General features: G+C 34.1%; 1 protein-coding gene across 1 annotated transcript; it reads right to left on the bottom strand.

The window, feature by feature from the left end:
- Window positions 1–9181: 9181 nt before the first annotated feature.
- Window positions 9182–11976, bottom strand: LOC102803621 (NADH dehydrogenase [ubiquinone] 1 alpha subcomplex subunit 5-like). Its single transcript, XM_006820221.3, has 5 exons — window positions 11919–11976; window positions 10828–10872; window positions 10122–10238; window positions 9856–9921; window positions 9182–9654 (listed from the first exon to the last, which is right to left on the bottom strand). Exons 1-5 carry the CDS (start codon window positions 11937–11939, stop codon window positions 9556–9558), a joined length of 348 nt encoding a protein of 115 aa, XP_006820284.2. The 5' UTR covers window positions 11940–11976; the 3' UTR covers window positions 9182–9555.
- Between the last annotated feature and the right edge of the window lie 918 nt (window positions 11977–12894).

The raw sequence follows: 12894 nt of genomic DNA, 5'->3' as shown, positions 1-12894 counted from the left end.
AAAAACTAATTGGGTCTCTGCATAGTTCTCTTTAAAAGTTTCATTAAAATCCAATTTGTGGTTCTTTGTATATCAGTGGAACATTATGCAAATTAGGTAATTAATATCCAATTAAAACTAATCAGGTCTCTGCATAGTCCTAGAAGATCTATGTAGCAAGTCTCATTGAAATATGATGATTAGTACTTATTAGTAGATATCAGGCAAAAAGCTGAAAATTATGCTAATAAGGTAATTAATATGCACAAATATTTACCAAAAAACTAATCAGGGGTCTGCATAGCCCTTAAGTAACTATGTACCAAGTGTCATTAAAATGTGATGATTACTACTTGAAATATCAAAAGCTGAAAATTAATTAATTATGCAAAGAAGTTAATTAATATGTACTGATATTACCCTAAAAACTATCAGGTCTGTGCAGTGTCCTATGACATCTATGTACCAAGTGTCATTGAAATGTGATGATTACTACTTGTAATATCAAAAGCTGAAAATTAATTAATTACTAGTATGCAAATTAGGTAATTAATATCTACTGATATTACCCTAAAAACTATCAGGTCTGTGCAGTGTCCTATGACATCTATGTACCAAGTGTCATTGAAATGTGATGAATACTACTTGAAATATCAAAAGCTGAAAATTAATTAATTATGCAAATTAGGTAATTAATATGTACTGATATTACCCTAAAAACTATCAGGTCTGTGCAGTGTCCTATGACATCTATGTACCAAGTGTCATTGAAATGTGATGATTATTACTTGAAATATCAAAAGCTGAAAATTAATTAATTATGCAAATTAGGTAATTAATATCTACTGATATTACCCTAAAAACTATCAGGTCTGTGCAGTGTCCTATGACATCTATGTACCAAGTTTTATTGAAATGTAATGATTAGTACTTGAGATATCAGTGGAAAAGCCGAAAATTGATTAATCATTATGGAAATTAGGTAATTAATATTGCACAGATTTTTACCCAAAACTAATCAAATCTGCGCATTAGTTTGGAGCATCTATGTGCCAAGTTTCATCAAAATCCAATGAGTGGTTCTTTAGATATCAGTGGAACAGACACACACAGACACAGACACACACACTAACTGCAAAGACTTCGCACACGGGAGTCAAAAATGAGACAGTCCCCGTAAAATTTTTGAAAATTTTCTTTGTGCTTGTCATATTAAAGTGAAGGGATTGTCGCGAGCGTATCCCTGAAACTTGAGTCCAAAGTGGCGTATACAACAGATTGTTTATTTACATCAAATTCGAACATGTGTTGCGTGACGACCCCTCCGGTTTAAGACATAGAAAAGAAAAACATAGTGAAAGCATGTCCGCCAGTCGGCCATATTTGATCAAATTGCAAATTGAATTGACATGTACATGTATCCATTTATGACATGCTAAATATCAATGAAAATGATACATGGGTGACAGAGATATAGTAATATGGCCAAAAATAAAAACAGCCGTTATTCGGCCATCCTTGATCCGATTTTGAAACAAATTGTCATGGATATGTATCCTAACATGTATAAAGTATGTGCCAAATTTGAATGAAAACTGACAAAGCATGTCCAAGATACCACATTTAAAAAAACAAACAAGATGCCTGCCAGTCGGCCATCTTTTATCCAATTGGGAAAGAAATTGTCATGGACATGTATCCCAACATGTATAATTTATGTACCAAGTTTGAATGAAAATTGACAAAACATGTCCAAAATACAACATTTTCAAAAAACAAGATGGCTGCCAATCGGCCATTTTGAATCGAATCGCTAAACCACTGCATGTGCACATGTCCCACATAAAGTACTAGGCACATGCAAAGAATGAACAGAATTGGTCCAAAGGATTCTGAAATATGACTATGGACGGATGGACGCACGGACAGACGGATGCACAGACAGACTTGATATCACAGAGTTTGTCACGTAATAACCTCTAAAAAATAGTTGACATCATAAGGTTTGTCATATAATAACCTCAAAATCAGATACTTTTTTCCAGGCAGACATACCCAGAATGAGAACACAGCAATATTCAATATAAAAATCACAGAAAAAGTTCACATATTACTACCAGAAATACTAATGTTTAGTAATACGTGTAATGATAAAAATTACACAGCTACTGGATCTCTTAATATCCGCCCTGTCAATCACTAAGCATCACAGAGCAGTTTCATAGATTAATTTGGAGTTTTCAGCATCTGTGGGTGTCATCAAGACACCAGAGGACTTTCTGTTTGATAATTGAAGATGGACTATATGACAAAATAAATATTCAATGTGAAGCATTACTGTAAAGGGATTAATTATTCACTGGGTTTTAATTTTGTGCTAAATTAAAACCCAGTGAATATGTAAAATTTAGCATAGAACACGTTATCTAAATGATAAAAATGAATTTAAAACCCACTGAATATGCCTGAAATGGTAAATCAGCGAAATTTAAACCCAGTGAAAATTAGTCATTTTACAGTATTTACCAGGAATAGTCTGAGATGCATAGCAGAATCATGAGTGGATTACAGCCTTTTGAATATATTGGATAATATTTTACTCATGTGTCCGCCCGACTGTTACATACTTGGATACTTCCTAGGTCAGTTGTGTTAAATGCTCTCTTGAATTCAAACCACAAGTGAAGACAAATAATGACAAATAAATTATGAATATTAAATAAAATGTGCGAGGTGGAGTGACTACCAAGTAAACGAAAATCTAAAAAATATTGTATTGAGGCAACGTCAAAAACTGCACACATAATTTTATTCTTAACATGTGTACGATACACGTCAAGAATGAATTGGTACAGTATCTATAGTTATTACATAATTGTAAAGTTTTTAAGAGTCTATTGATGAAAAACAGAGAATTACTCCTGTTCTCCAGTGTTTAAATAATGCCTTGATTTGTTTCATTGAAAATACTTACTAAATCTTTAAAACTTCAATATCAGTGAAAAATATATCAGAATAGGTCTGCAGCAGCTGTATATGTAGCTAATATTCAAAGCAAGCTCTGAACTTTGTCACTTATAAACTTATAAGTAAACAAAAGGTGAACACTAACTTATTAATTCTGAGTGTGATGCAATGTGAACTTTTGTCATAGTTCACAAATTTAAACCGACAAAAATTTTTTCATTTTCAAGACTTTTAGGAAATGTTGAATTATGTCTATTTAGTCTATTGTACCTAGACATGTTTCATAAAAAATACTTACTAAATCTTTAAATTTCAAAATCAACATCTTCACCAGCCAAAGTCCATTTATTCTGCATACCAGGTCGGTTTTGAAACTATGCAAAATCAGATGATGCAATATCGAACACTGAGAAATATATCAGAACAGGTCACTAACAAATTTGTTTTCACCTTGATGGTTGCCAGGTGGTGAAAATACCCGGATGTCCGCTCCCGGGGATAAAGTAAAAATAGGGAACATTTGAAATTAATTCAAATTTAAGATTAGCCTTGACTGACAAAGGTCTGCTTTTTGAGATCTAAGAGTGATAATTCACAGCCACACTGCCGGTAATAAATTATTCCCAACTTCAATATTGATTTTTGACTCCCGTGTGCGAAGCACACAATGGGAGTCTTTGCAGTTACCCTATCTGTATGTCTGTGTGTGTGTCTGTCTGTCCGTTCCACGGATATCTCAAGAACCATATGTTGGTTTTTAATAAAACTTGGTGTGTAGATGCTCTGGGCTAATGCGCAGATTTGATTAGGTTTTGGTTGAAATCCATGCATATTAATTACCTGATTTGCATGATAATTAGCTAATTTTTTAGCTGTTCCTTGACTGTTCCACTGATATTTAAAGAGCTATTCATTAGATTTTGATGAAACTTTGTACATAGATGCTCTGGACTAATTCACAGATGCGATTAGTTTTGGGTAAAAATCCACGCATATAATTAACCTAATTTCAGCTTTTCCACTGATATCTCAGGTACTAATCATCACATTTCAATGAAACTTACATAGATACATAGGACGATGAACAGACCGATATGTGAAATATTAATTACCTAATTTGCATAATTAATCAACTTTCAGCTTTTGATATTTCAAGTACTATTACTATTACAATGAAACTTGGTACATAGATGCTCTAGAACAATTCAAAGAATTTTAAGTAAAAATGTGTGCATATTAATCAACTAATTTGCATAATTAGTTAATTTTTGGCCTTTACACTGATATCGCAAGTACTAATTATCCCATTTCAATGAATCTTGGTACATAGATGTACTAGGACAATGCACAGACCTGATTAGTTTTGGGTTAGAATCAGTGCATATTAATTACCTAATTTGCATAATTAGCCAATTTTCAGCTTTTACACTGATATCACATGTACTAATTATTCCATTTCAATGAAACTTGGTAAATTGATGCTCCAGAATAATGCACAGACCCACTCAGTTTTGAATTAAAATCAGATCATATTAATTACCTAATTTGCAGAACTTATCTTAATTCTATGAATCTTGGTACATATGTACTCTAACACAATGTGATGATCAAATTAGTTTTAGGTTTATATACATCTATAATAATTACCTAATTTGCATAATAATTTACTTTTCAGCTTCCCACTAATTTTTTATAATTATAATGAAACTTGCCCTGAAACAATATACAGACCTAAATCTATGCATAATAATTGCTTAATTTGTTTAATTATTCATTTGGTTTAGGTTAGGGAAGTGTGCATTGGTTTGATTGAATGTCAGCATCCTTTATTTCATGTTTTGTCATATTACCTCAAACCCTGCAAATGGAAGTGTGCATGGAATCATGGGAAGAAACGGTGTGTATTGTGATAACTGTCATAAAGGTGATTGACAGGTCATACTTGTTTCAACTCTGGAAGGACAGTGGGTTCTACCAGGTGTGCTTGTAATTTACATAACAAAGGGTGTTTACAACTTTGGAAGGAGAAGAATTGGAATCTACCAGGTGTGCTGTTATTTGAATAACAAAGGATGTTTATGATCTCTGAGTTGCCTACGTGACACAGCTGCTAGCAAGATCACATTCTGATTGGCTTATGTGGAAACCCAGGTGGTGTCACTGCCTATAAATTGGACAGACTCAGACTAATACATTTCAACTAAGGAAATTATGGTAAAAAACAGAATAATCAAATTGCATGTTGGGATTTGGGCAAAGCAATTATGTTGTTTATGCTGTGCTGGCACTGGCAGCAAAGATTGTCGGTATTTTGCATGAACACACATTGAGATTTTTGAAGTTTATAACACTCACAGACAACCGTCATTAAAAAAAAAAGAAATAAATTTGATAGTACAACAATGGTTTATTTGCAGTCTGGTTTATTCCAGAGCACCATTTTATTTAAATTGCCTAATTTATGCAAATTAGGTAATCAATATGCATCTTTTCAACCCTATACTAATCTTGTCATTTGCCTTTTGCACGAAGACAGCGTACAGTGGTAGTATCGACAGACGCGCAGTGGAGGTTGATGCGACCACGTACTGTCCAAGTACATACTTTGCAGTATCCTTGTAATAACCTTATATACATCTTTTCCTCCCAGGAATACATTATGAGAATGCCAAAATCCAAAATGTTTAGAACAGATTTAGCAAACTTCTTTGTGTGGGGGAGAACGCTTACTCACAAAATAGTTCCATAATTGGATTTTGAGTTTCCTAATATGGAAGGATGAAAATACCCAGTGCAATACCACAAAATTACGGCACAATGTATAATAATTTTTATTATACAAATGTATTAATAAAAAAATAAATCAGTAGTATATAGTGAAAGTTATTAGAATAAATAACTCAAAATACATAACAAGGAAAGAAGATCATTAATGTGCCGTCTAACCCAACAATCAGATTTTCACATTGTCCAAGAGCATGTTCCAAGTTTCAGTGAAATGTGACAATTAGTACCCGAGATGGATTATTATTATGCAACTTACATAGTACTTACATGTACCATAGTATCAAAGCAATCAGTAGATTATTTTAAAGAAGGAATTATTTACAGCAAAAGTTGGCACAGATGCAGACAGGCCTGGGACAATCATTATATGAAAACTGCTTTATTCAGTTTTGTTTATTATTCACTGTCAATTACCCTATTTGAATATAGTTTAATGTATATTTTTCCTCGCTGGACAGAACAGAAATTTGGACTCTAGTCTTCTATCTTGCACTTTCTGTAATGCACTTTGAAGCCAAGTCATACTGTTTGCTGTAGCAGTGTCTCCAGTTTTGAATTTCATTTGGAGACAAATACTGTGAACTAAAGTATTATAAAAAGAGCTTACTTCTTGTGAAGTGTCTTGTCATTGGAAAAGAATCGCAACATACAAAAATGGCTTCTGCTTCTAAATCTGAGGCTGATTACCTGGTTGGAACTCTATCACACCAGCCCCATAAACCTCCAAGGGTATCTACGCACATATGTATCATGTCATCGCTATCTCTGTTTAGATGATCTTCGCAAGTGTCTTATTCCTGTACCGGTAGCTGTGAGTATGGCACTTTTTCTTGCTGTAAGGTTTGCATCGATTGTGATTTGAATTCCTTGAGGGTTGATGAGAAAAACCATGTTGCTATGTTGGCTGCTGTCCAAATCGCTACTGTATTGAGTCCAACGATTAGGCAGGATATACACATCCATGTTTATATTGTATCTTCATACAAATCTTCATACGTCATGATCAATAACAAGAGCCCGTCCAATTTTTAGTGATTCAACAATAGTGCCATATATTATTTACACTCATGTGACAGACATGTGGAGCCAAGATCCAGTTCAGGAATGGCAGAAACCAACTAGCAAACTAAAATGGAGTCCCTCATCTTGAATTGGATAATGAAACAAATGAATGAATAAATGTAATGTTTGGATGTTATCAGTGAAAGCATGTCAGAGACACTACTCTGGAAGTGTATTTGTTAAAACAATATGGCTGATGTGGGGAAAAAAAAGAAGACGTGCATCAAGAACCCATTACGTTCAATAGACATACTAGGTTTGAATGAAATATATGCATGCACGACCGAAAATCATGTTTTGGAATTGTACTAAAATGGCCGCCATTCAGTCATCTTGAATTGGATCATGGAATAAATGCATGTGCATATGTATGATATGTGTGTGGGAAGTTTTTTTTCCCACTACTCAATCTCACACGAGTGACAGGTGGTCATCTTTTAATAATTTCATATTCTTGGGTAGACATTTTCACTGCCTTGCAACCATCATCGGTGAAAACAATGGCCGAAAGCTCTTTGAGCTAGTTCTTGAAAATCTCCTGAACAGTGCAACAAGCCTACCCCTACAATGTCACATAGTTGTTCAGAATTATAAAGAGTTTGTGCTGTTTGCACCAGTACTTTGATCGATGTTCCACAGCTGCTCACACATAGGCTAAATACAAATTGGTGGTTCAAATTGAACGGCCACCCAATATCCAATAAAACACGACATCGTACACAAATTAATACACATATCACATCACATCCCGAGGCAATATATTGTGGATGTACACACCAACTGTCCATGCTATCAAGATACTAGAACTGCTTAAAGCACGGCTTCGCAAACCCAGGGATTGCATCATGGAAAATGTAATTTGAATGGTCCGCCCAGTTATTTACTTGGTACACAGCTGTTATCATTTCAACCGAAGGTGTTAATTCTGTAAACTCGCATGAATTACGCTATTGTGTGTGGGTTTTTGTCTTACTCAAACTTGCAGAACCACAAACAGGCAAGATTTGTTGGGAAACGGCCAGGGTCCATGGGACAACAACGCTTCTATTAGGTGTTTAGACAAAAAGTACTGGACGATGCTAGAACAGCAAAATGTATGGACTGGCGAAAGATGCATCCAGCGCATGTCACAACTTTTAGGGCTGATGACGTTGTGGCCTAGAAAGAACTTCCGTGTGCTTAGAGTATTGTAGACACCCTAAAAAATAATTCAAAATTACTTGTACTTGAGATATTGATGGAAAAGCTGAAAACTAATTAGGAAAATCGGGTAATTAACATGAACAGATTTGAGTGTAAAACTAATAAGGTCTGCGCAATGTAACAGCCCATCTATGTACCAAGTTACAATTATTACACTAATTAGAGAATATGAACAGATTTTAACACAAAATTAATCAAGCTGTCTATTTTCCTAGAGCATTTTTATTCAAATGTATGATCAGTTCTTTAGATTATTGATGTACCAAGTTTCATTGAAATGTGATGATTACTACTTGAAATATCAAAAGCTGAAAATTAATTAATTATGCAAATTAGGTAATTAATATGTACTGATATTACCCTAAAAACTATCAGGTTCGTGCAGTGTCCTATAACATATGTGTACCAAGTTTCATTGAATTATTGATGATGAGCACTTGAGATATCAGTAGAAAATTGACTATCGGTAATCATGTGAATTAGGTAATTAATATGCACAGATTTTTACCAAAAACTATCAAGCATCTATGTACCATGTTTCATCAAAACCCAATGAGTGGTTCTTTCAGTGGAACAGTCATGGAACAGCAAAAAATTAATTATGCAAATTAGGTAATTAATACACACTGACTTTAACCAAAACCTAATCAAATCTCATCAAAAACCAACATGCAATTTTTGAGATATCAGTGGAACAGACCAACACACATAAACACATACAGACAGGCTAAATGCAAAGACTCCCAATGTGTGCTTTGCACACAGGAGTCAAAAACATACCTAGAGATTGAACAAACAACTCAGGATTAACACCTGGCATTTGCATAAAGCCATGACTGACAGTCATTTTGAGCAGTCTAAACGAATCATGCTTTCCCGTCGCGTTTATGCAGAAAAAACACTGACATCGCTCCAAACTTGTAAATTAACATCAAAATTGTATCGTGGATATACTCATGTTTGTTGTGTGACATGAAAATAACGCACCACAGGAGTTAAAATTGTCAAAAGGAGTAACTTTGTGGAGCACCGCAAGGCGATATTTCATGCTTGAGTGTCATTTGCATACTGAAAACTGGTGGCCATCTTTCCTTTTATACACCCGGAGTCGTGGAGTCTGCTGGTTTATGTTATTTATGGCTTTTTGCAAACATCACAGAACACAAAGACTAGGGAAACCCAATTTCAAACAAACTGACACAATGTTTTATTTGCAGCTATTCTTTTTCACTCCCAAGCAAAGAAAACGTCAATGGTTGACACATCATGCTTAATATGTACTTAAAATTCATATAGGGAACACCATCACATAATACTATTAACACCATCAACCTAATAAAAGCAGTAGAAACTTTTAAATTTTGCCTACAATGTATGGTAAGAAGATTCAACCATTAACAATTATGGGAGCATATTTTCCAGCAACTCTACAGTACTACATGTGCCATTATTACATTCAGTTGATCAACCATTCACTGCAAGTACATTTTAGAATTCAAATACATTTTAAATATATCTAATATTTCAGATTATTATTCTGTGAACTAAAGATGATGTTCATGGCCATTCCCACTGACCAGGTGGAGCTTCACCAACCAGTGGTTCCCATGATCTCCAGTCGGCCATCTTACGAGCTAAACTGAGTTCAGCATGGGCCTGTGCAGAGAAATAAAATGCGTCAGATACAATCTAAGCAATCAGTAACATTTAGACACAGGCCTCATATCGATATGGCTATATTGATTCATGAATCCTGTATAGAATCTCTGGGTTGATCTAGAGATCTGAAATGATTCAATTCAAAACACCATGCTTTTGTAATAATAAATAAATAAAACAAGAGCAGTATCAACTCACTTCCAGAATTACTTCTTCTATCTGGCCAGTACCAATTTTTTTCTCCAGCTGTTCGATATCATTTGTCTAGGAATGATACAAGTACACATAATTTAGTAGAAGATTGCATAAATTTATTTTCAGTAAAACATCTGGTAGTACATTACATTACAGTATAGTGTGCAAAGCAGCTTCTGATAATGAATGGGACACACAGATATACCGGAATTAACTTTTCATCAAATTGTAGCACAAATATTTTATGAAGAGTAAGACCAGATACTTACCGACTTAACAAGACTAAACCTGTCATTGACAATCTGTTCTGTGTTTTGCCTGTATACACTGGTCTGTGGCAATTGTTGCAATGCTGCTAAACATTTAGTGTATAGAATTCTTAGTTTCTAAAACAGATAATATGATAGTATGTAGAGCTATTTAATTATTATATTAATTGTATACACGTATTCATCTTCGAGAAATAGTTCAGGTCATGTATACAGACTGTGATTTTAGAATTTGAGACAAATGGTGGTTCTGACAAATCGCAAAATATTACAAGGTACAGTATAACCTACTAATACACAGTATGTGTGTGCAAACCAAATACATGTATGCATGATCATATTACACAGTTTGAATGAAGTCGACAGGTTACAAGAAATGCTTCCGGACATGTATTAGTATCATCATTTAACAAATATAAGAACCAACCTGCGAGTTTTATTTGATCAAATCAGAAATCAAATGGTAATGAAAATCGACATGCATATCATGCGACTCATCACACTACAGGTAGGTGTTTGTGTTAAGTTTGAATGAGATTGGATGAAGCACTTCTGAGAAATGGCTCGGAACAGACAAATAAACTTAAAAACTGTTGCAAGGAATTATAATAAAAACGTAGGTTGACACAAACAAACACAAAACTACCGGTAGTGATACTACTAGTGACACTATTGAATTGAAAACTTTGCACTGAATATAACTTACCTCATGGGGGCGTGCTTCAACTGCAAGACCCACAAGACCTGTAGTCTAGTTGGAAAAAAAATCTTTTAATAGTCATAAGATAAATTTTAAAACAAGTTTAAGAATACACAATGTGTGATGTTTGACATGTTGCCAAAAGTATACATTTTTAATGCCGGGATAGGGAAATTATTGAGTACATAGGATTAATCAATTTAACCAGTGCCATAAGGGAGTGTTCTGTAATTTGGAGACAAAATTCCTCTGTTAGTAATGACTCTGATATTGACATGTTTGCCAAAGCCTTAGGGTGTGAATATTTAATACAATTGCTTTTGTGGCATAAATTGTGGCTTGGAACATGTGAAAATTACTGCACTTGTTTATTAAATCTGATATCACAAAATTGGATACTTTATTTATCACATATACGCATTTTGAACTGTTTCACCAGCAGAAACTATCAGAATCATTATTTGTATGTGTGCCTTCTCAGTTTATTAAGCGTGTCTGTTCTTTTGCATGAAGGAACACTATTTCTTCACACTGAAGAGAAACGAATACTGCACACTGGTGAAATCCTCAAATCAGTGTTCTCCAAGACAGGTTTTAACAAGACGCCATGCCCCGTTATCTGAAATTGGCGCTAAGTTTAAATCCAAGACAACAAATTGTTTACAAACACACATTGTGTTCCTAAGATGACCCCCCCATGCTACAAATTACAGGTCACAGGAAATTACAAATTGTGCAAAAAATTCCTTTTGACTGCCTCTAAGCATTGAGCTAATGGTACTACAATAACAGATCTATGCTCTGCTTAAGTGAAGACTATTAGTCTGCTAGTCCATTAACTAATTGACAACTAATTAAATATTAGTTTAAACATGTTTAAATTCATTGGGTTCAACATTGGGTCACAATACCGGGTCACATACTCACTAAACACAATTGTCGAAACGAATGTGATGGTATAACTGGTGTAAACGACATTCTCCACGCACTGAACGGTGGCTCGAATCAAAATGCAAAGATTCGCACTGCGTGTTTCGCGGAAATATTTGCAACACACTCGCCAAGACGTCTGTAATTTACTTGTTATTAGTAGTTACCTTTTTCAGAACACCGGCCATCTTGAAATTAATTATTGCAAGGTATTATGGGTAGCAGCAAAACTTTCTCTGGCTCGTTCTAGATAATTTTATTTACTTCTGGTGATCGTTCTAAAGCTGTTCATCATACATATTCTTGAGTGATGTTTTAATTAAATACAGTGGAATTATAGTACACAAATAAAAGTACAGGATAAATTTGCCGCGTTGTAATTCGATATAATGTATTTAAAATAGTGTGTGGAAAGAGGATACATGGCGCCATTTTGAAACAAGTCTTCCGTAGTTTTCCAGGTGGTGTGTATGGGTTTTGCACTGTTTATACCTCCATGAGTTTGGGGAGAAACCTATAAGGGGGAACTACATGTATTGTATTAATTTATGATAATTACATGTATTGTTTTTTACGAGTGGCTAACATAGTAAATTGTACATGGTAACAAGAATATTGAGTTACGGTGTATTTTAGTAAAATTTTTGCTCATTATTGCCCTTAAACTTATATAAATTGCCAACTAAATTTATCAAGATTCTCTCAAGTGTCGGCAAATATGTTTTTAGTATTTTAGCTAATTTTGTATTTCAATTTCTAAAATTATTTTAGATTAGTTGTGTTATTTTATGTTTCTTATATTGGACTTCAGTCAAGCATTGTTTTTGTTTACGTTCCAAATAAAATATCCTGTTCTATCCAAAATAAAAGTTGCGTAATTTCCGCCAGCAAGGGACAGGACACAACCGGAAAATGTACAGCAATTTCTTGCTATTTATTTACTTGATTGTTTATTTATTCATTTGGAAATGCGGAGATTTTCTGTGCCCATCTTTTAATTAATCAATATTCAATTATGAAAAGCTATCCATATATTATTATATAAATATTTAAAAAAATCTTGTTTTCAGAAAGTATATACATATTGTTGTATTGAAAATAAATACAGCAACAAAAACAAGTTTTACGATGTTTGGCGTTGGT

Source organism: Saccoglossus kowalevskii, chromosome 3 (assembly GCF_978046115.1).
Source record: "Saccoglossus kowalevskii chromosome 3, keSacKowa6.1, whole genome shotgun sequence".
NCBI lineage: Eukaryota > Metazoa > Hemichordata > Enteropneusta > Harrimaniidae > Saccoglossus > Saccoglossus kowalevskii.
Note: the sequence above shows the minus strand (reverse complement) of the source record. Positions and strands in the feature narration are given on the sequence as shown.

Excerpts from the sequence above, each read along its gene's own strand:
- LOC102803621 (XM_006820221.3), bottom strand. The coding sequence starts at position 11,939 with ATGGCCGGTGTTCTGAAAAAG. Across the intron at positions 10,239-10,827 it reads TTGAAGCACGCCCCCATGAG|AAACTAAGAATTCTATACAC; the intron begins GTAAGTTATATT and ends TATCTGTTTTAG. Across the intron at positions 9,655-9,855 it reads TAGAAGAAGTAATTCTGGAA|GCCCATGCTGAACTCAGTTT; the intron begins GTGAGTTGATAC and ends TTCTCTGCACAG.